Source organism: Corvus moneduloides, chromosome 4 (genome assembly GCF_009650955.1).
Source record: "Corvus moneduloides isolate bCorMon1 chromosome 4, bCorMon1.pri, whole genome shotgun sequence".
Classification (NCBI taxonomy): domain Eukaryota; kingdom Metazoa; phylum Chordata; class Aves; order Passeriformes; family Corvidae; genus Corvus; species Corvus moneduloides.
In genome coordinates this window covers 42,198,382-42,222,609 of record NC_045479.1, presented here as the reverse complement: position 1 = coordinate 42,222,609, position 24,228 = coordinate 42,198,382, and the positions used below count along the sequence as shown (strand labels likewise).

The 24,228-nt window shown below is 39.8% G+C and overlaps 2 protein-coding genes and 1 long non-coding RNA gene across 7 annotated transcripts in view; 2 read left to right on the top strand and 1 right to left on the bottom strand.

The window, feature by feature from the left end:
• Nucleotides 1-2,170, top strand: part of USP15 (ubiquitin specific peptidase 15) — a 60,979-nt gene extending 58,809 nt beyond the window's left edge. Inside the window, exon 22 of the mRNA XM_032106214.1 lies at nucleotides 275-2,170. Coding sequence (XP_031962105.1) covers nucleotides 275-460 — 186 coding nt within the window. The 3' untranslated portion in view covers nucleotides 461-2,170. The remainder of the gene's footprint in view (nucleotides 1-274) is intronic.
• On the bottom strand, nucleotides 2,022-14,706 carry LOC116442777. Its single transcript, XR_004239642.1, has 2 exons — nucleotides 14,318-14,706; nucleotides 2,022-7,087 (listed from the first exon to the last, which is right to left on the bottom strand). It is a non-coding gene; the product is annotated as an uncharacterized LOC116442777 (long non-coding RNA).
• A 78-nt stretch (nucleotides 14,707-14,784) lies between these two features.
• Nucleotides 14,785-24,228, top strand: part of MON2 (MON2 homolog, regulator of endosome-to-Golgi trafficking) — a 67,524-nt gene continuing 58,080 nt past the window's right edge. For 4 of the 5 annotated variants that reach the window (XM_032106212.1, XM_032106211.1, XM_032106209.1 and 1 more), the window contains exon 1: nucleotides 14,785-14,995. In XM_032106212.1, the coding sequence (XP_031962103.1) occupies nucleotides 14,885-14,995 (111 nt within the window). In that variant the 5' untranslated portion in view covers nucleotides 14,785-14,884. The remainder of the gene's footprint in view (nucleotides 14,996-24,228) is intronic. The other variant, XM_032106210.1, reaches the window with a different exon arrangement.

Genomic DNA, 24,228 nt, shown 5'->3' with positions numbered 1-24,228 from the left:
GGACTGTTGATGTTTTCTTGTCAGGGTGCAAAAAATGAAGAGTAAACCATGAAACTTGTGTTAAATTTGTAAGGAGTAGTTTATGTTCTTTCAAAGGACAGTACAAACCAAAAATGTCTTGCTACAACATTCAAAAATAACTTACATAAACAGTCTGGATTTCTTTGTAATTTTACCTTGTATACTTGGAAGCAAAGAAAAAAAAATCAGTAACCTGGATTGTAAATGTTTTGTTTGAAGCCTCCTTAACATATTGTACTACTCTCTTTTACAGTCCAAAGCAGCGTATGTGCTCTTCTACCAGAGACAGGACACAATCAGTGGAACTGGCTTTTTCCCACTTGACCGGGAAACTAAACAAGGTGCTTCAGCTGCCACAGGCATCCCACTAGAAAGTGATGAAGACAGCAATGAAAATGATAATGATATAGAAAATGAAAATTGTATGCACACTAACTGATGGGAAGAACTAGAAGCCATAAAAGAGACTCTCTTCCTGGGGATACGTATTGAAAGAGTGAAAATGCCCACCAAATTAAGAATAAAAATCTGAGATGGGGAGTTTCAGATAATAGAATGTAAATCTTTATTACATTTTAACATGTGCAGTACTTGAAGTGAAACAATAAAAATTAAACAGAAATTGTCTCTAATGCATTTACAGTCTCATATTCACAAGGTATATATAGGATATCACAAATAAACCCCTTTTAAGTTTTCTGCTGCTGTTCTGATGGATTTTATGTTTTCTTTTGTTTTGGCTGTGAATTAATAACTAAAATATTAAATCTGTGGACTTCTGACATTTACTTTTCTAGTACTGCAAGAATACTACTGCCAAGTCTAGTTTCTGGATGAATATATACATGTTCCTTAGGCTGCCAACAGACTACAAGTAAAAATGTCATAAATACCTAAAGAAGTAGTTTTCTTGAAACAGCAATTTTTTGTGTCTCCCTATTTTTTTTTTTTTTTTTTTAAATTTGATCACAATAGAAGAAATAGCTTGAAAAAGGTGTTTTAACCTTTTGTGATATAGTGGAACATCCAGAATATTACGTTCATCTTACTGCTGCTGTGGAACAGGTTCTGGATCTCATGCTGCATTAACAAAAAGGTTTTCAATTAAATGTAAGTATCCATTGTTGCTTGTTGGAATCTACTCCGCAGACATAATTCCTGTTACCTTGCTTCTAAGACATGCATAATTTTAATCTGATAACAGTCCAAAATTTAAATTGTGCTGTAAGTTCTCTTTCCCCACTTTTGGTAGTTTGACTGCTTGCAAACTACTCCGTACGAAGGTCCGAGTTAATAGTATTCTGTATCCATAGTAATGACTGTGTATCAGGCTTAGTTAAGAATTTTTTCAATATAACCTGCCTTTAAATTGTTAATTAACAAAATCACTTTAAAGGTAGGCCTGTTTATTTTCTTTGTGTGTTCCGGATGGAATTCACCATAGCCTTACAGTGTATCTGAAAAGGTAATTCATAAGAGAATTGGCATTTGCATGTTCAAGTCAGAACCTGTACAGTATATAAGGCATACAAACTCCAAGTTGGATTTCAGTTAACTATGTTCAGGGGTCCAGGATGCCAAAATAAGTGTGACTGTTTGAAACATTTTTTGATTTGCTGCTTTCCCATTGATCTAGTTGGAAGAATGTATTGTTGATTTGCATACAATACTGCCTTTGAGAGGGGCTCTTAAATGTGGGGGCACATGTCACATATCTACTACCTGGAGAATTGCTTTGTGTCCCACTGTTTAAAATTTAAAAAAGAAAAAAGCAAAAAGTATGATGTTCTTCACTTGAACTAATCAAATACAATAGGTTATAAATTGTGTATTGTAAATAAAAGTTCACTCTGTGAGTGCACATTTTGGTAAATTATTTATTTATGTTAGCATTAAAAAGTTTAAAAAATTGCATTTGACCAGGATATAAATGAGATATGTTGGACATGGCTTTGCTTTATACCTTGATATTAAAACTGGTGTTTCATCCTGGTATTTTAAAGCTGCTTTGAGGTTTTTTTTTTAAATGTAAACTAACCTCCTGCATGACAGAGGTTAAAATTTTGTCTGCACTTGAGTTCACTTGGGTTTACATTTGAAATGCGCATGTTTATTTATACAGATTTCAATAAAGCTATTCAAGGCCTTATGTAGTGCTCCATTTTGTTAAAAATTCTTTTCCCACAGTGTTTGTGTCATGGGTTGTCTTTGTCTGAGAGTTATATTCTCAGTTACAAACTGGTTATGTAATGACCAACATAGAACAAGATTAATAGTATTTCCAGTAGATAGTATATATTAAAAGAGTTTCTCTCCTGTCATTGGCTCTGAAACATAAGGCTGCAAAAACAATGTCATAATTTAGTTTGTTTTTAAAAGTAATACTGTAACAATAATCAAATGCAAATAGCTAATTGTGAGATGGCTGGGGAAATGAGGGAATGTATTTAAGATTATACAAACCTATGGTGTTGGCGGGGGGGAAATGATACAAGCTTTTGGAAGTAGTCCTAGAGAAGTCATCAACTCTTTGAATAACACAGACCCCCCCCCTATATTTATACTCTCATTTTTTCCATATCTTGTTAGCCTAGAACTTGTTTGGAAAAACCACACAGAACAAAGGATCAGATTTGTCTTACCAAAGTACTTTAGGAGTTTGTAGATTGGAGCTTTAATATCTGATAACTCAGAGTCCTAATGCACTTCATTCTCCCTTTGAAAATGTAAATAAACACACACACACACAATGTTATATTTGAAGGAATGTACTTACCTACTAATAATTGGATCATCCAACTAGAATTTAAAAGGGTATTGATCAAAGTAACATTCAATTAGGAAAAAAGTACATAGATGAATTCTAATTTTTTTCTTTGTTATTGTTAATTTGGCTTCCAAGTTTACAAACGCACAAGTTTGTATAATCAGCTTCCCAATCAGAGATAAAAATCAGTAATATCTCTATTCGAGTGTCTCAAAGGTTTCTAGGACTTCAGTCAAGTTGTGAGTTTTATAAAACGTGTATTCACATACAAGAGAATTCTTCCAGTGTGGACATGTTTTAAAGTACAGAAAGTATATTATTATTTACAGTGTTTATCGAAAGTTATTCTCACTTAACCCATCATTTATATGGAGAAGAGAATCCTAACATCTGTTATGAATCATGTCAGATAAAAATCTAGTGTGCTTTTTTCATCAAAACATTTGCTGTCAGTATAAACATATATATATATATCAACATAAACTCTAAAATTACAAGATTCAGTTAATTTTGTTAATGTGACAGTCACAGAAGCAGAGTAGAACAGAGTAGGAAGCAGAAGAGAGCTTGCAGTTCCCACTTATTCTGTAGATTTTGTGACAGCAATATGTCATTTAAAGCCAGACTGGGAGGGAAGGAGAGGTAAAGAAACGCTGCTCAGGACCTCTTGTTTTAGTTGGCTTCAGACAATGTTCTGGATGCTTTGGTGCATCATCCACCTAAATTAAAGTCCCACCTGCCCTCCTGGCACACTGAGGCGAAGTTTGCAGCTTACTTTTGAGCTGATGAAATGAGAAAAGGTGTCAGATGTTCCACAGTCAGATGATGTGGAAACATCTGCTGCATCTACAGCTACTTGCTAATGGGAAGGCCACAACCCCTTCTAGCTTTCCCAGGAAGTTAGCCCTGTATTACGGAGTGTGGTGTATTTTTTTAAGATATTTGAAATCTTTAGAGGGAAATCAGTATGGCAGGCCAAGAAATTAATTGGCAAACCCATTAGTTTTCTTTAAAAATTATGCTGCTTTCTTTGATGTCAGAGTTGTAGTTGCAGGGTACGGTTTTTCATTGTTTCTAAGCACTAGTTACTTTGACAAAGAAAATCACTATAAATGTAGTGAAATAATAGGAAAACTGTATCTGATAGAATAAGCATGTTCTTAGTCTGCAGGCAAATTGCTGTCTTCAGATTTTTTTAGTTCTTTTTCCCAGGGGGGTAAACATTGTGAAAACAGTTCCACTTCTCTAGTTCCAAGATGGCATGCTTTACTGGCATAATGTGTTCCTGAGGCAAGGAGATTTTCAAAAGAAATTGCACCTTGGAATAACATGGAAAGCCGGAATAGTCCAAATGTGAGAAATTTATTTAAGGAATGAACTCGATTACTCTATGCCAGCTAACATTAACAGTCATCCTGGGCCAAATTATGCAAAAGTTAATAGAGGATTCTATTGATAAAGAATTAACATCATTTAAGTAAATGTTGTTACTTGTCAGGGCAGTAATTGAAAAAGACAATTGCTAAAGATGATAACATAGGTGCACCTAAATTATTTCACTACTTGGCATTTAACTGTCACCTTAAGTATTACAATACTGTTATCAAAACATGACGTTATGCAGTATCATCCAATACAATGTTTAGGAAACAACTAATAGCCTCAAAATAATTTCCATTAGGAAGTCATTGTGGAATAGAGATGTTATTGAAGAAGTTGGTGGTACTTGGTCTTAAATTAATGTTTTTATTCAGTGTGCAAAATATTCTGATCTTGCCTACAGAACATGGAAAGGAGTAAATACCCCATAATCCTCTGTAGCCCCAGTGGACAAGCAATTCAGCACAAAAACACTGGCACAAGAACTAGTCCTAGGATACATAAACAGAATTGAGAAGTTGGATTAATCTTTCTGGATCTCCGGTAAGGAGCCTGTAAAAATACACTATTTGAGTTACTACCTTTTAAAAGTTTGGATTGTAACCTGGGACAAAGTATAGAAAAAAGTTACAACCCCAGAGTAAATACATTTGCACTAACAGGTGGGGAGAAGAATTGCTTTCTCAGACTACTGAGAAGTGCCTCAGGTTGCATTCGACACCTTATGAGGGGGGACTTGACTCTATGCAGAGTGTCTTGGAGTGTACGGAAATATTCAAAGAACTAGTGGTTCAAAACTAGAAGAGGACAATCTGAAAACAGAGATAAGTGTGGGAGTCTTTTATGCAATTACTTGTTTAGAAAGGAGAAGAAAGATACCAGCAAAACAACTAACAGGCAAGTAGTGTGTTGTTCTATTAACTCTGGGCTAGATGCCTTCCCTGGGCTACAGAGGGAGGCAGCTGAGAGGTGCAAGGGCCCTTCCCCTGCTGGGATGGAGACTTAGTCTGAGTCATCTGAGTCACCTTCCTCAGCTTTGAGATCCTTGAATCCATAAACATCCTGTTCTTTTCAGAGGAATGTTCCTGCCTCTTTAGACCTAATTGTATCCATTAAAAATCACTTAGAAGTTCTGAATGGAGGCCTGAATGTGTAGGTATTTGCTCCGAGCTCACCGTGGTTTGAGGGAAGGCCTTTACTCACTAGTGTTACAAGAATTCATTAACAGGAGAATAAAACCCATGCTCTTGTTCAGCATAGCGAATGGTATGACTTTTCTTCCCTTCTTTCACCATGGCTACCAACTTACGAAGCCACTCCAAACCTTCTCTGTAAGACTGTCCTAGTTCTGGCCAAGGACACGAAGGATGGAGCCTGGAGCCACATGTGCATGGCCAAGTCATCGTGCTGTTCCATACCATCTTAAATCATGGCCAGGGGCAGGGAAAGGGCTCTTGCTTCCCGGGACAGGGCAGGCATTCTTTTATCCAGGGAGCAGTGGGGTAACAATTGTCCCGACTGGAGGGTTTTGCTGCCATTTTTTTTCATTGTTTCAGGCCTGGGGGGAAAATGTACACAGAGGGTCTGGGGGCCATTTTATTCTTTGTCTTGGAGCTGCGTGGCAACAGGTTGGGTTGCTCGGATGGCGAGCATTTTTTGTATGTAAATCACCCTCTTTTTTGTTTACTTTTGTTGTTAAATAGTGTTGCTGATGTTCATTTCCTTATGTCATTGCTGTTTCCAGTAAGTTGTTCTTAGCTCCGGATCTCTGCCCTTATTCTCTCTCACTAGAGAGGTGGGGAAGGGGAGCAGCTGTGTGTAGTTTAATTTTCAGCTGCCCTTAAACCGTGAAAAAGACCTTTGATTCATGGTCATTTCCTCCAAGTAATTCTTTCCCCCAGTTACAGCCTAAACCGAAACATACATCTCCCTTTTCCTTCTTTTCTTTGCCATTCTGGAAGAGCATCCCTGCCTCTCCATAACCGTTTCTCTTAAAACACAATGACCTGTTCAGACTTGCCCCTGTTGAAAAATGAGTCGTTCCTTGAAAATTAAAACCTAAATATTGTGCAATTGGTAAGAGGTCTGCAACCACCTCTGGGGGCACAAAGGCATTTTCCAGAACACAAAGAATGCTGTCTGGAAAGACTTCAGATGAGCTATGCTTGTTTTCAACATCTGTCAATGTTCTAAAATACATATTATGCTCTGGGTATTGTGTAAACGTGTGTCTTTTGCCCGAGGAGAAAGTCTGCAAACACAAGGGACAATAATTACTGACTCTGTATCATCTATACCTATGAAAAGCAAATACAAATAACATACTGATTTTTGGTATAGGAAATAATGCCTTAGCAGATGTCTTTAGGAAATTTAACCTCAGCTATTTATGTAATATTTTTGAGATAAGGTAGCACAGATTAAAAGATAAATCAAAGAAGGTTGTACTACTAGTTAAGATGGGAAGAGGCATTTGCTTATCCTCTCTACACAATTTTTGAAATTCTGTTTGGTTAATGTCATGGTCAGTCTGAAATTGTAATTTAGAAAGCTCATTTTTATGATTGTCCTGATTTTAGACAAATTCGGAGGAACATCCAAAATGAATGTCCTCTGATAGAAGGGAGGTTACAGCCACCCCTCCCCCACCAGGTTCAGGAAAATATTTTCTTCTGAGGAAATTGAAAGAAAAAACTTATTTGACAGACATAATGCACAATGAGAAAAGAATAATGCTAAATAATAAAAACTCTCGCTGTGGAGAGAACCTGGTAAATTTCCAGAGTCCATTGTGGGTGTGGCTTTCTCCTCTTTGGAGTTGGGTTGGCTTGGGTCCCTCCGGGCTGAGGTGTAAGGTCTCCCAGCTGATGTTTTGGTGTTCTGAACAGTCCAGAAGAGAAGAAGAAGAAACGAAAGTCCCTGGAAAAAAAATTCAACTCTCCATCTGTCTCTGGAGAAAACAGAGCCAAAAGCTGGCTGAAAAGTAGGAAACAGGGGGCTTCCTCTGCTCTTGCTGTTGCAGAAGCATGCAGAGGAGATAGAGGAGCACAAACTGCTTCGAAAGGTTCGTCTGACTTTTTTTTTTTTTCCTTTCTCTCGCACGCAGTTGTAAAGACACAGAAAGGCACAGGAATCATGTCTGGGCATAGAGTGGCAATACGAGGTACATATCATAAAGTCACCCCAAGACAAAGATGTACATTGTTTCTGTAATATCAGGGAGGAAGAAACAGTGAAGAACTGTGAATGTATGTAAAAATAATCACACTAAGACAAGCCAAGAATATGGAGAAGCCTATACTGCATGAATAGAAAAGATGAATGTGATGAGAAAGTAGCTGTAAGATACTACTGACGAGGTGGTAGAGGATTTAGAAAAGGAGCAGAGTCCTATGATTAAAAAAAGCAACTACTGCAAAAGTCAGTAACAGGCAACTAAAAATTGAAATCTTTGATAGTGGTGGTTTGTCTTGCAGAGCTACAACAAAAAAGCAATTTGGTTTCTAGCAAAGGATTTAACTTCTTAGTGAAGTGTTAGGGTAAACCAGTAGAAAGGAAACAATCTAGAGGTGATTCCAAGACATTATGAGGATTGGGAGCTGAGCTAATGAATTTTAGGAAGCAGTTTACAAATGAAGGCTTGAAATGTCCTGAAGGGGGAAAAAAAATGAATCACAGAAACAATTAGATTGGAAAAGACCTCTGATTAAACAGCACCATGTCAACTAGACCATGGCACTAAATGCCATGTCCAGTCTTTCCCTAAACACCTCCAGGGACAGTGACTCCATCACCTCTCTGGGCAGACCATTCCAATGTCTAATCACCCTTTCTGTGAAGAAATTCCTCCTGATGTCCAACCTAAATCTTCCCTGGTGCAGCTTAAGACTCTCATCTTGCCACAAGTTTCCTGGGAGAAGAGGCTGACCCCCACCTGGCTACAACCTCCTTTCAGGTAGCTGTACAGAGTGACATGGCCCCTGAGCCTCCTCCAGGCTAAAGAACCCCAGCTCCCTCAGCTGCTCATCACAGGACAGTGAAGTGCCAGTTTCTTTGAAATTCTATTGTTGGTAAGGCTGGTTCTGGCTTTCTGTGATCTTGCCTCCAACAAAATAAGACATTCAAGCCCACCGGACATTTGTATATGTGTGGCCGAGTAAAGGGAGGAGTGGCTGGGTCAGGAATAAAGCCATTTGGTAAAGAATCTGTCAATACTTAGTACATGTTAACTTCTAATTTTTTAATTCAATTGTTTATCAAATGTTCTTAGATCATGGCATGGTTTAGTTAGTTATGACTGAAGCAGGGAAGCAAGGTCTTTAGAAATAAACAGCTATAGGAATCTACTGATGACCGTGCTGTCAAAGGGAAATAAGGTTTCAGACTGGCTAAACAAGTTTTACATCCCACTTAATGATCTGTTCAGTAGCTCTAGGGCTTGGCTCTCAGGTGGAACAGTGAATATTCAGACCTGGAATTTCCTATGCTCTAGCCAGTAGTTAGCCAAGAGGCATCCATGCACTGGTGTGAGGAGACAGACAAGCTCATCCACCATGCCCTGGGAGCAGGTTCCAGCAAGTGGCTGCTATTTGTGAAATACTGAATACAACTTGTAGAAATGCTGCCAAAATACCAGTATTAACTGATGAAATTAACTATGTAACTGCCACACATATGCATCCTTGGTTATGGATGTCTCTGCTTGCACATGACCCAGGGTGTACATATGTTCAGTGATACAGCCGTGCTTTATTGGGAATGCGTATTCACACATGGAGGTGATCTGGGGAGCCATTTTACTACAAAGGAAAGCATTTGGATCTTTATGACTGGATACCTTTGGCTGTCTTCCAAATTTCCTGAGAAGTAAGTTCATTCTGTTTAGCTGTTTGGACCCAACCTGAGTAACAAAATTTCTTTCAGACTGCTGCTTATAAATACAGCCATGCATGAAACTCTACAAATATTTATCTCAAAGGCAAAGTCCTCTGAATCAGATAAGGAGCCTATATAATCTTCATAAAGCAACAAAGATGAGTGCAACACATAAGATAAACCAAAGCCTTTACAACAAGCAGTTCTTCATTCAGATCTCTTCCATAAGAATTTTCTAATTCCTATGGTTTACAGAAAGAACAGCCTGTAAAAGAATGGAACAGTCCCACTTCAGTTATCTTTGCAAAGGGTTGTGCTGGAGGCTCTCAGAAGTACATGGCCATACTGAGTCTTTTCTAGGCTGGGCTGAGTTAGCTACAAATTACCTTGGTCATGCCAGCAGTGTTGCCATGGAGTGTGAGAAAAGAAGAATACCTACATGGTGTGTTAGTCTCCGGGCAGCTTATTTGAGTATAGTGAGTGTAGCTATTTCTATAATTATTTTCTGTGTTTTATAGTCCCTGCTACACAGGGGCACTCCTAACACAAAGGAGCCAACATCCATTCAGCTGGTGAAAACTGTCCTGTAGTAATGATATCACTTAGCAGCCTCAGGGCTGCAATCTGGAACGATTATCTTAAAGGATTCACCAGAGCCTGCAGAAAGCATCCAGTGACTTCTCCTCTCTGCTGCAGTGGCCAAAAAAAATTATTTTTACACAGGGGAACATCCTTCTCCTCTCTGGTGTTGCTCTGTGATTAGTAGATTGGAGGTTACTTGGTGTCTGGAAGTACTTCCATAATTTTCACACAAGCTGAAGAAGATACAAAAAGGAAACTATTAAGATGTAGGGAGGTTCTTGGCAAATAGATGAGAGAACAGCAAATAATGAGATTGCAGCACAATGCATACTACTGACATTCTTGATGGGCATGTTTAAGTTACACATCCTGCAGTGAGCATGAGATAATCAGAAAAAAACTTCTCCTGAGAGAGCAGTTGAATCCACTGTCCACTGGAAGAGCTCTGGATCAAACAACAGTGCCTAGAATCACAACTGGTTTGCTTCAACACAACTGTGCCTTTATCTCTAAACCAGCTGACTGTGACCTGAGGCTGTGCTAATTGTTCAGGTGGTAAGGATGGTCAGCGTTGGGTTTTTCTATGTAAGTCAAGTAGCATCTCCACCTCTTTTTCTCTATTTTCTACACTTGACAGAAAAAAAAGTATCATGAATGGGCTGCATTATACACCATGCAGGGAAAAAAATCACAGATTAGCAGATTAAATTCTGTTATTTGTGTAAGGGAATGAAAGACAAAGTCAGTTTAAAGCACAGAGTAATGTTTGTTTCCCCGGCCAGCCACGTACTTCCTGTGTGAGCTGGAAAGTATGTCTCTGTTGGTCTGTTGTTACATTGCTAGCTCTAACACAGCAAAAAATTAATTCAAGCAGTGGACAGCAGTTCTTTCTCACAAAAGATGTTACCAGGTTCAGCTGATTCAATTACCAGCTCTCAAAAGGCCAACACAAAAAAAAAACAAAACACCACCACTGCTTTGAGAATCTGCTTGGACAAGATTCAAGGAGGAAAAATTGGAAAAACAGCTTTGCTGGCTGGTTACATGAGAGTCTTGGAAGCATCTAAGCCTCTGGTCACGAGATTTGTGTGTAGGCCCTGAAGTGAGCTGTGCACTCAATAGGGAATCACTACTGAGTACCTAATACATGTCATAGGTCTGACATTTTGGGTATTGCTGCTTAACATTGTTGTGAGTGACCTTACACAAAATGTGACTGATTTGAAATGAAAATTACTGATAGTTTGCTAATGACAAAAAGGATGATCCACCAGTAGACAGCAGCTGGGACTGCTTTTTTAGTCAACCAAATGAAATAAAATGTGTATTAACTGTTAGTATACAAACAAGATGAGTACTAACATGTACACATATGCTCACACCTATGCAGAAAGGAACACAGGCTAAATTAATGAGGAGTTCACACTGGAAAATGTAGTTTTCAATCTATTGGTAGATCTAACACAGCCATATCCTAAAGGAACAAGGGTTCATATCTATTCCATACAAAAACCCCGAAGAGTACTAGCGGGAAGTTTATGACTTCTTTTAGCCCATTTGTGTCACAACAGAAACACTCCCTTGGCCCACTTCTTTTGTCTGTAATTTAAGGAGGAGCTCCTGAAGTGTTCACACAGTAAGGGCTTCTTTGTGCTTACACGGACCAATACAATGCACAGTTCTTATAAAAGGCTACAGGGCATATTTGGTATTAATCAGTCTCTCACTGTCTTTTGATTTAAAATTTAACTTTGCCTTTTGACATCAGTATCTATGTTCAATCTGAGGCAAAATTTTCTCCATAACAACTCTTAACTCTGCAATACAAAAAAATCACCAGAGTCTGCAAACACCTTTACTTTTCCACACAACTGATTTTTCATATCCTGAAGTTAGTTTAGTATTGTCGCTACTTAAAGATTCATATCACTTACAGAAGTATACAGGAGTGTAGGTAAAGTGAACTCAGAGGAAAATCACAACTCTTCCCATTACAATGAAACCAATTCATTGCCACAGTGAATGCCACCGTATAGCATGATGACAGAACCCTGCTCTCATATACAAAGCCTGCATCTGCATACATCTACCAGGATGGGCTATAACTACGACTAAACACCTGAAATTAATACAGCCCAATGCTACCCCATGTTTAATCCAATTAAAAGGACTGATGTGCACCATTTGGAATGCACGAGGTAACTTAATGAGTCACAACAGGTCTCATGAGCATTTTTGTTGGTAATTAGGGCCATAAAGCTACACGGAATTATTTCAGTCACCCACTGCCCATCACAAAATAACATATAATTTAATAACAAAGCAAACCACAATACAATAATTGCAGTGCAATACAAAGTTATCTTAAAAGCTGAGAGATGTGCCTGAGATGTAGGCACATATATTGTTCCCAATTAAGTCAGCTTAAAAGCTAACTAGCATTCTTAGCTTGCTGGTCAAAAACGTGCTGTCAGAGATGTCCACATATGCCATGCCACCTTCTGAATCAAAAGTGAGTTGAACTGTAACTGGGGTATTTAAAGTGTAAAAAAGACTGGCAAGCACTTCTGCTCAGGGTCAGGACTACAAGCAATAGAACCTATTGCAATGAAATGCAATTGCAGAAGTCACATTCACAATCAAATCAGTGTCACTCAAAAGGATCCTGGCTATTTTAAACAGTTTAACTGCACTGATTTAGATTAACTGATAAATCCCTGCATTTACAAAAGGCATCCATCAAAATGGTGAGAAAGATGACCTTGTTGTTTAAGAGACATACCTGAGATTCAGGCACAAGTATAGTTCCCAGTTCTTGTATTCAGCAGATCTGGAAGAGTTTTCAATTCTACAGCCACTGTAAGATTAATTTCCAAACTCATGAGCAATCTTGCAGTATTTGGCTGGCAATGCTCAGCAGACTGAGTGTCTAGGCTGGTAGCTGAAAAGATATGTATGATCAATGTAAATGATGTCAAGTACGCAAACAGGCAGACAAGTAGATACCAGGAGTATCAATGTGCCCATGGCTCACTGTGTACAGTAAACTGGTGGAAAAATCCAAACAACAGAAAGGAAGTAAATCATTAAAGCTTACCTAAGAAATACACGTGCATAGTAAATCATTCATTCATTCATTCTCCTAGCTAATCATCCATGTTTCTTATTAAGGTATTTGGACTGGTCTGCGAATTGCACCAGGCCTGAAGCCCAGAACAGATGCAGTAAGATGGGAAAATCCTTAGGAAAATGCTTATTGGTTAAGCATGTAAATAGTTCTACTGAAGACAACACTCTTGTGCTTTTGTTGTTGGGGTTTTTTTAAAGTAAGCATAGAAAAATCAAAGCTTTTGAGAATACACAGACCAATGCACTTTGAAAGTATAACAGTGTTATAGAATCATGTTTGCTTTTACTGGACACAGGGGTGAAATCCTAATTCTTTGTCTGACAGCATGTAAAGCTTGACCACCTAATCCAACTGTGCAAGTATTACAAGCAGTTTTAAAAACTCACATCCATTTATCCAGTTCTGTTGAGCTAACAGCCAGTATATTGACAACAATGAAATATAAAGATCTTAAAATAACAAATTACTTAGAAAACAATCCTGCACTCTCTGCTTCACAAAGCACCCCTAAAAATTTATGTGTTCAGGTACAGTCAATGCTGTGCCAGCTTACTATATCATTTGCAATTAATCTCACAGTAAATTAACTCAACATACAAGTAGGGATGCTCAAATTTATGAAAAGTTCTTTTTGCTTTTTCATTACAAGACAAAAACCTCAAAATACTAGAACATTGAGTAAGACTGAAGACTTTCAGGAAAATATGAAGAAAAGCTGTTACTTAAAATTAAAAGTTTTTAAATAATATGGCAGTAAAAATTTATTCTTCATTTGACTTCTTTGTAATTTTTTTCCAAGACTCCCAGGTTTGAAAACTACAGCATGTCAAAACTCATGGATGTTTTCCAACTCCTTGGGTTTATAGAAGAGGAACAGAACCATGCTGCATTACAGGTAGGTAGGCAGCCAGCACAGTACAGGATTTGCCGCACCAAGAACACAGAAAAATTATTATTGCAGAGATCAAAACCTTTGTGAAATGTTAACTGTTATGGTGAATGGTGAATGGTGTCCTCCAGAAGGAAGCTCCCAGGCAGCCATCAGGCCTAAGCTCCCTGCATCACTACAAGTAACAGATACTGAGGAGCTTGTGCTGCTTGTTCGAGAGCCTGCTTTAGGAACGGGTTAAAAATTGCTGGCTTGGAATTCTGAGGGACACTGCTGGTGACACGAAAGGTGCCCGGGACCCAACTACTCCACGTGCCCTTGGTTTTTCCCTGCCTATGTTATCTTAAAGCTTCTCAAAGAAGGATTCACCCTCGCTTCGCCAAGAGGAAATCACGGAGCGCTGCGTACGCACACGGGCCGAGAAGGGCACAAAGCTTCACTCCCACAGAATGGGCAAGGCTGGAAGGGACCACTTAGGGTCATCTCGTCCAACCTCCCTGCTCAAGCAGGGTCACCTCAGAGCACATTGCACAGACTTGTATCCAGACGGTTCTTGAATCTCCAGCGAGGGAGACTTCACAAACTCTCTGGGCAATCTGTTTCACTGCACAGTCACTCACATTGGAAAGAAAGCAAGAACTTCAGGATTCAAAAGAAAAACGTAACAGTATACCTCGCTTTTTGCTTTTTACAATCAAACGCTCCTGAGAGCCGGACTTGGCCAGAGGGACCGATCTCCGCACCCCTGCAGCCGCTCGGCGGGGTTGGCGGCCACCGAAGCCCAAGCAGCTTCGCCACCACCTTCCTCAGTGACCCTTCGGCAACGCCGTGGTTTGTCCCCTCCCCACGGCAGCTCCCCAGCGCCGGCGGCCCAGCCTCGGCCCAGGTCTCAGCGCCTCTCCTGCCCCTTCACGCCGACCCGGTGGCACTGCGGGGAAGAGGAAGGGGCCACGCTCCCCGCGCCGCGGCCGGCCTAGCCCGGCAGGAAGGGTCCGGCGCCGCCTCCTTCCCTCCCTCCCTGTCAGCGGCCGCCGCTCTCCCCGCCCCCGGCCGTGTGTGCGGAAGCTGCCGGCGCCCGGGATTGTGGGAGCGGGGGGCGGACGCGGCGCGGGGAGGGGACGCGGCCGGGGCCGGAGGGTTCCGGTGTGGGGTGCAGACGTGTCGGCCGGGCCCGCGGAGCGTCAGGCGCTGCCCCTGCCCTCTGGAACAGCGCCCGGCCCGGGGCCGGCCCGGCGGCGCCATGGCCGGGACCAGCAGCCCCGAAGCCGTGAAGAAGCTGCTGGAAAACATGCAGGGGGACCTGCGGGGCCTGAGCCTGGAGTGCCGGAAAAAATTCCCCCCCGTCAAGGAGGTGAGTGGTGCTGAGCCGAGTCAAGCCGGGCCGTGCTGGGCTGAGCCGGGCGGCGGACGCCGCTCCGGAGGGGCCTCCCTGCCCCGGGGCCCGGCCGGAGCGCAGCTGCCGGTGTGCCCGTGCTCCAGTCCCCAGCCCGGTGCCGTTCTCGGTGAGCTCCGACCTCCACGGCCGCGGGCTGTGCCCAGACGGGGCTGTTCGTGTCGCGTGTTCTGTGGCTGTTGTTTTCAGTGCGCTGCCGAGGCGGGGGCCGTGGGCCGGGCTGTGCCCCTCGGGGAGCGGGGCTGGCGGACAGACCGTCTCTTGACGGGCGAAGAGGGGGCGGCCCCGCTGCACCCTCGGCGCCCTCCGGGGAAAACACAAAGTTCGGCTTGGCTGTCTCGGCACCACCGAGCGAGCGAAACTCGCCGGAGGCGAGCTCGGTGCTGGGGCTTGGGCGCCCCGGCGTGCGGGCACCGAGCGAGCGGGAGCCCGAGGGGCTGGCTGCGACCGAGGAGGGCCGTGCTCAGCCGCGGCCGGCCCTGCGGCTGCGGTGGGAGCCCGGGGCCCCGCAGGTCTCCCCTCGGGTCTGTGCCTTGCTCCTGTCTCGAAGTGTGGCTGTGGTGCCCGGGCCGGCGTGCCTTATTCCTGACCATTGCACATCCGTGGCTGCCGGTGTGAGCTGGGCGGGTCGCTTGTCATCACTACCGCGTCGTTTTGGCGTTGTGTGGCTTTCCAACGGTGTGGGCACAACTGAGGAAGCTTGGAAGACACAGAAGTTTGGGTTACTGTTTTTTCTGCCCTTCTTAAAAATCCCTTTAGTAAACTCATTCCAGTAAGATTGTGTGTTTTATTTTTGAAACCTGAGTTTATGCTGTGCAGCCTGAGACCTCAGTAATCTCGGTGAGCAGGATTACTTTAATTGAAGAGCAATTGGAATTTTTCTTGCTAACTTAAAATATCCGTTTTAACCATATGTTTTTCTGTTGTTTTTATACAGTCAGTTTAACTTTTTCCCTATCAGTAGTTTGCCACTTGCTGTTTAAAAAAGTTTTCCATGCAATACTGGGAGGAAAAATACTAAAAGATTAAGTCAGATTAACTTGCAGACCCAGAGGCCCAGAAGAAAGGCATTGCATGTGTTATGTGACTTTGGTTCCAATTAAGTGATAGCATATTTAATGTTGTATGAAGTATTATACACTTTAACAGCTGAATTGAAGCTAATGACTCTGCTTGTTTTGAAAGACATGAAGTGACACACTGTAGCAGAGCATGTTATGTACTGTTTTAGGTTGTGGAGGAATGCTGGTGTGTTTGAGAAATTTTGTGTGGTCATAGAAAAACAAGAGAAAGTTGTGATCAGTCCTGAGGAATTGTGTGTGGTGGTCACATGTAAATAAGAAAAAGCTCTGATCAGTATTAACAGAAGTCTGTGTGTGTTTGGAGGGAGGCCGGAGTGCTGCTTGCGCTCCCTTCTGTGTATTACTATGTAACTCTTGTTTAGTCTCTGAACAAGTTTCCCCACTGTGTTAGTGTTTATTTTCTTTGAAATCGACAGAGGAGATGGGCAATGTCGTTCTTAAGCTGGTATTTTAAGTAATGCTTCATTACGTTTGCCATGGCTAAGTATTATAGTAACTACTGCATGTCCTTCATACTTGTTCAGCACGTTTATCGTATTCTTGTGTAAGTTCGACTTTTGTGTTGTTCCCTTTAAATTGACAGCAATTTGTATAGCTTTCTTCATTGAAAACATGTAATAAAGTTTTTCACAATTGTCTGGGATTTGGGTAGGTTTATTGGAATAGTACTGGAAGATGTTTATAAAGAGATGGAACTTTCCGCTGGGAGCTGTGTGCTCTTACAGGGAGTCTGAGGTGAAAGCAGTCCTACAGTAGGATGTATGATACAGTTTCAGGAAACGATCGTGCTTCCTCACTTCTGGAAGCCATTTTTTTTTTGTTCTAGTTTTAAAGGAAATGGGTGTCCTTTTTTTGTCAAATCTCAACTGCTAAACAGATATTTTAATTGCATATGTTTGGTCTGGTCATGATTAGATTTAGCTAGAGTAATTAGAGGAATGGCATATTCTTCTTACTGACTCAGAACAGCACCAGTTTTTTAAATCATGCTTAAACACTGACTTTTAAAAACAAATTCATACCACTTACAATCTCACTTTTTTACTTGCAGTGTAACTAGACTCTCCCACATGCCCTGTAATTTATGAGTTTATATTGCAGTTGATGTCTATGCTTTCATGTCACTTAATAAGCTTACCATACTGGGATAAAACTACTGAAAAATTCCTAGTCCCAAATTAATAGTTATGAGATGTATATCATAGTTGTTAGATTTGATAGGTACTTTATAAAGGTAAGCTGCTTCTCATAATCTTTGTAGTGTCTGATATAGTAAAAGATTTTGCTCACAGTTGTTATCTTCATCCACTTTTAAAGTGAATTGTCTGTTTGGTTTTATTTTGTTAGTTTTGTTTTTATATTAATAGTATTAAAATTCTACAAAGTGAATTTAGCTGATTGGTTTGCTGTGATAAAAGTAGTAATGTACTTTTCAATTCTGCTCATTGCTCAGATGATTAACGTGAGTAAATCCTTTAACCAATACTGTAAGGATTTAGACCAGTTGTATGATCAGAAAAACAGAGCCTTTTTTATTAGAAGGGTTTTAGTTTTCACTCTTTAAACACCTTTCTAATGCATGTGTTATTACAAAATTATGCAGTATCTATTAGGTTCAAAGAGACCAAAACAATATTAAATGGTTCTTTGAACAGGCATGTACGTGACACAGCTGAAGTTTACTGGAGTTCTTTTGGGGGAGGAGGGTGAGAGTGGGGTTTGGATGCAGAAGAGAAGGGGACAGCCAACCATGGGATCTAGATCTTATCCTCAATTAGGAGTAAGAAGTAAGGTCTTAATGAACCCTTATTGAAAATAGGACTTGAACTCTTCAATGTTTTAAGTGCTTTCATTTCAATTTTTCTGTTATTCTGAGTCTGTAAAGTTTTCTTAGTAGGTCACGTTTATGTGAAAATCATGTAGTTGTAAGTCCAGTAACTTACAGCAGTAGAGTCTGAGGTTTTTGCTGACTTCGATAATCTGTTAAGAAGTGTTGAAATTACTGAGTTACTCCCACTGTTAAACTTGGGACACAAATATGTGGCCAACTTCCTTCCCTTTAGTTAGAGCTTTTAACTGAGAAGTAACAGGATGTTTGTTGTCTCCAAAGCATCCATATGTTGTCTGTGCTCCGTGTGACAAATAATACCCAAGTAGGTTTTTCCCTAGGTTATGCCGTTTAAAGCTTTAAAAATGGGAGCTGCAGAAAGAACCTGTAAGTCTGAAATTATGTTGCTGATGATGTTTGGAGTTTAAATAATGTAACAGACTTATTAATAGTAACTGGTGGAGAACACCAGTTACTATTACACTTGAGACCCTTGTCTCTTTGTTGCTAGAGTTTTTTTCTGTTTGATACTTCCTCAGATCGGTGCCGACTACAGAAGCGTACTAGGCATGAATGCTATACACTATGAACAAGAAGTGATTTGGTGATTGTGTCTCTGAAATACCAAACCTGTTTAAACTGGCAGACATATGTGTTTGTATTTTCACAACATATTTCTGTTGCCCTGCTAGAAAAACAGAAATCAGCCATGGATGGGATAGAAGCTCTCAGGGCAAGTGTAAATAAAACACTGTTTTTTAGAGCTTGAAGAGGATGGAACAGTCTTTGGTACAGGCATCAGTCCTGTTGATGTTATCTAAAGTAATCTGGCATTTCTCCTAGAAAACAATACTACTTGGTCATTAGTATGTCATTTTTAATACAGTGAGCTCTAAGATTTGCTCTGTACTGGACAGTATTGTAATGCTGCTAACGCTGCACTGAACTGTGTGCTGCACACATAGAGCTTTATAAACTATTTTAATCTGCTAGTGACTGGGGGTTTGATATTGCGTGCTGCATTTGTGGAAAGCTGGTGGTGCTCTTCGTAGTGAACTGGAGTAAGAATTTTGTCTTATCACAGAATTGAAAATGGTTTAGTGTCATAAATAGGTTACCTGCTGTTTCTTATTACAGAGTGAAAATATTGTTCAGTAAGCTGCATCTGATTTGGTTAGATAATTCTACTGCATTACAAAACTTCAGAAATACAAGGGGGAAATATTTATAATTGGCAGAAATAATGGAGTTAAAAGGAGAAAGAAGTATACCCAAAAGTTCCTCGCAGCCTGAATTCCAGTCATATGTAACTCACTATTGTTTACACAGATCCAGTCAAGCAGTCTCAGCTTTCTGGTAGGCTTGTAGTCTCTGTGTTGTCTCAGGTTTTTTCTTGACTTTTAAATAGTAGTAAAAGCAAAGTGATTTTAAGAAAAAAAACACAAAAAAGTAACTCTTACTCAGCTCCCTGCACAGTTTCAGGCACATTTGTGCTGGTAGGAGAGGGGAAGGGAGAGGGCAGGTGGGGTTGGGGCAGACAGGGATGGCATCATCCCGTGGCAGGATCAGCTTGGCCTGGGACAGGGTGTGCCCTTTTCTTGGCAGTTGTGTAATAGGTTGCAGGTTGCCTGTATGTTTTAAGATGTTTGTTGCTGTAGTAGGGCTGGAAAAGAAGTGTTGTTCAACTTGCCTCCACCTGGAAGAGAAGCACAGAATTAGCTTTGAATACTTTGGTCAGTAGAAATGCTCTCCTGAGTCTCTTGGAAGAAAGCTTTTGATAGCCTCACTGTGCTGTTTCTTTACCAGAGCTTTGTTTGAAATAGCAGCATTGCTTTTACTTAGCTACTTACTGAGTTGTATACTCCTTTGGCACACAGACACATTTTTGAAACTGTATTGTAATTTGCTGTATCTAGGAAAAATAATAGAATCCAATTTTGCAATCGTATTTTTTCTTCCTTTGTAAGTAACTCTTCTTGCAGGCAAGTAGCCTTACAAAGCTCTTAGGGTAAAAGTCAAAAACTTAGAATTTGAGTGACTTCTGGACAAATCAAACTTTAAATTATTTAATTACAGTAGATGTGGTGTGGACTAGCCTGAGGCAAGAGATAGGATTTGCCCTTTCTGAGGGGCAGTGTGTTGTGTTGTGTGAAGACAAGCATTATTCTACATTTCTTCCTTTGGAGTCCAGTCTTGTTTGCATTGAGTGACATACATGACAGTTCAGTCCCCTGGGTTAAATCATCCTTGTTTAGGAATGATATGCCGATCTTGAACACATGCCAAAGCTAATGCCAAAAAATTAATTGGGAAGCTTGTCCTTTTTAGAGAACCTCTGATGCCATTGGGTAGCTGTGTGAAACTAAACATGAGGATGTATTGCAAAAGTTAAACACACACTAAAAAGATACAGATCAGTTAATTTCATATATAATGTCGAAGTGGTCATTAGGACTCCTAATGCAATTGGAAGGAACAGTTAAAACCTGTGAATATTTGTTAGCTGTTTGTTCTGTAATGATAATATTTCAGAAATTTTGTTGAACGTAGTGCAGTAGACATATTGGAGAAGGCTAAGAAAGAAAATTACATGCTGAAGTGTCTTGTGATTTGGGCATCTGAGTCACTTGATGTACTTCTAGCATTGAATAGTTTCTGAGTGCTCTGCATTCACGCTACTTTAGTGGTAAAAGGATGAGCCAAATGAACCTAGGAAAGAAGAAACCTTTGTACATAGACCATTTTCTGTAGGAGTGATCAAGTTTTTGGGTTTCCTGCTTTATTTTTTGAATAAAATTGATTAAATAATTCTGACACTATAGCCTACAAGGAATTTAACCTACACTGAACTTTCCAGGTTGGTTTATTTTCAGGTCTTCACAACATTAGTTTGGAAGGATGAAAACTGGAGGTTTTGGGGTTTTTTTAAATGGGTATTCACTTAACGAATATTTTAAAGGTTCTTTTGAAATAGAGAAACAATGCTCTGTAAAATGTATATTGTCATACTTGGGCAGCTTGCACTAAAGCATGTGTTTTGTGCAGGTGACTGGAGATTACTCTGTAGCACTCTTGAGTTGCCAGCCTGTAGCTGAGCTGGTAACCTGAGACTGGTGATCCCTAATATCTCTTTCAGTTTCTTTTATGATTTCTGATCTTTCCCACTTGCTGTGTCTGCTAGCTTCATGTTTGGAGTCAATTAATTCTGCAGTGGTTTTTCTTCAATATTGACAGTAGTATTTTTTCAAAATTATGTTTTTAAAAAAGTGAACTCTTATATTTCTAGGAGACCGTCATCTATTCAGATGTGTTCTAAGCTTCATGGTCCATTGTAAATCATAAGTTTCATGTGATCATTGTAATCTTTGAGAGAAAATGTCATGTGTTTCGAAGTGATTTACGTAAGGCGCACAGGTCAAATTTCTTCATCATGTAATACGTTGCAATTTAATGAATGAAGAAAATTATTTAAAGTCTCAGTATTATCAGTCTGTCTTTACACTTTCCAAGTCACACTTTTCAGTGCAGGATTAAGGTCCCTAATGTTGGGTGTCTAAGCTTCATTGATTGTGCAGGCTTGGTTTGTTATGGAAATAATGTCAGTAGAGCCAAAGAACAATTCAGAGTATCTCATAGCCAGGGGATTGATTCCCTCTATCACCGACATACTAGGTGTTCTACATTGCCATTTGAGATACCATAGTATGTCTTCCTTGGCTTCCAGCCTCTGGTCCAGGAGGCCATGGGTCTTCTGGTGTCTGCATGTAGTTGTCTTGGATACAGAGACCTAACCTTAGATCTCTGCATTGAGCCCCTGCTAGTGGGTCAGCTGAATTAGCTTAAGGAGAGGCTTTAAGAATTAAGGAGCGTTCAGTAGAGACAATCTCCATTGTAATGGGAGTCTAAGTATTTAAATTTGTGCATCTTAATCTCTGATTTAATTCTTATCTGCCTACCATGGCTTCTTGAAGATTATACAGGAAACTTGTAGCAGAAGTTGAAAGTTCTTGGTGGCTCCAGTTCTCAACTAGTGCCTAAACTGTCAGCTATTGTTTCTTTTTACCAGGTGTCTGGAAAATAGACATTGCTGACTGAATGTAGTACTTGTGGCAAATCCTCAAAAGTTGCCTGGTCCCATCTGTTGTGATCGACAAGCTGAAGGCAAAATTAGTTTGAACTTCAAGTGTATGTCTCCTAAAGCTCTGAAACAGGCTGTTGTTGTATTTTTAATGTAGAGTGATAATTGTTATGTCAAAAGTATGTAAGTAAAATTCAAGTGCAAGTGCTCTGTTTCAGTGGTTTAAAATTAGTTGTGTGGTACTTGAATGGATCACTCAGAAATCTCTTAATGGTAGACACAAGCTCTCTCAGAATATCCTTACACTACATATGTATCTAATATCTACCATATATTGTAATATATGTAATATTTAGTTACCAATATAATTTATATAGAATACAATACAAAATATGGGGTACATCTTTGTTCTGTCTGTTGAAGAGAGAAGTAGAACTTAAAAAATTGTTGCTAAGTGGCTTGTGTTTCTTCCATGTTAGCTCTTTTGCCTTTCTGTCCACATTAGTGCTGTTTGGTAATGCGTTGGTTTATGTTATGCATTGTGATTTGTTCTGTTAATTTATGTGTGATGTTTTTTCCAGCTGAGGTGTAGTATTTTGACTGTCAAGTGAAAACTTGTGATATTAAGTATTTGTATTCAAATATCTTTATGTTCATGTCAAGTGAGGTAGCTCCAGAGGCAGCAGCCCTGAAGCATTTTAGATAACACTGGCAATTCTCCTGGCATTAGTAATGTTTAACCTTCAGAATTCTGAACTGGCTACTGGTACTGCAAACTGACAATTTCAGAAGATTAATGGACCAGAGGAGTAGTCACTCCTGTCAAGTGTGAAAGAGCACTCTGAATATGAGAGCAACTAATACAGTTGCACTAGAGCTGGAAATGAACAAGACTGTGTGTGTTTAAAAAACAAAAAACATAAACTGCAATGTCTTATATCTTCAGTTGGACAAGAAAGTGTATGATAGAATCTGTTAATCCTTTTTTTTTTTCTAATTTACGATAATTTTGTAACAAAGTGATAATAAATTGTTCAGTGTAATAAACCCCTGTGAGTGCACAGCAATGTCAGATCAAAACTGGCATTTTGCCAGTTTAATTCACATGTTAAAATGACCATATATAAAAGAGAAGGGTCAGAGTAGAGATTGTACTCATGGGGAGGAAGATAAAAATACAGAAGGCAAGTACAATGCTTTTTCACACAAATGTGGTATGCTTTAGTGCTTTCATGAAACTGATTTAGTGAGGAACTTTTTCTAGTGTGTTCTTTTCCAAATAATAGTTTAGAAGTACAGTAATGGTCCAGAATATGCTTTTGCAAAGCAAGCCAGAATAACAATGAAGTGAAACTGTACTTTAGACAGGAGGACCTCTTATCTAAACTATTTGATATAGGGTTAGTGTTCCAGTTGGAAAGGCAGATAATGGTGGATATGAAAAAAATTGCTCTTTTTATTTCCTGTAATAGATATGGAAGTGACTATAGATAACATATATTACTCTCATCCCATCTTAATAAAAGGTTGGCAAACAATGTAATGTAAATACCAATATAAACTATTGTTCCTGAATGCTTTTCTTTTTAGAATAGAGAAATCAATAGCTTGTGTAGTAAGGACTGCAAACCTTACAACAATTTTAATGCCTCTGGAGATGGCAATTTGCTCTAATGTACAATGAAAACACAAATGGTCATTCAAAAGCACTTGCAGTGAACATTCTTGGTTTTATTAACTTTCGATAATAATGCTTTCATATTTACAAATTTATACAAAAATATCCTTAATGTTAGATCAATCCTTCGTAGAAATAACCCCGTGCCTGGTTGTTACATTAAATATCCTTATGGGAATTTATATTGTTTTGGTTAATAAAGTAAAAAAGATGCTAACTTCTCTTCCTAATTGTTAGACACCAATTTCTTTGAAGATCAGCATGTTTATCCTTTCTAAAGCATTTTTAAAAACCCAGGTTTGAAACTTTTAAAAGAATGATTGATATGGCAGAGACAACAAGTGCTTTTTTTCACTTTAGTTTTGAATTTTATGTCATCTTTCCCTTAGGAAAAGTTGTTAACTATGTTATTATTTTTCAGTAAAAGAAGGGTAGCTCTTTCATAGTTACCTCAGAGTAAAGGCAAAAACATAGAGATTACTGCAGAGCAACTGATGTACTGTCTGATCACATCCCAGCTGACCC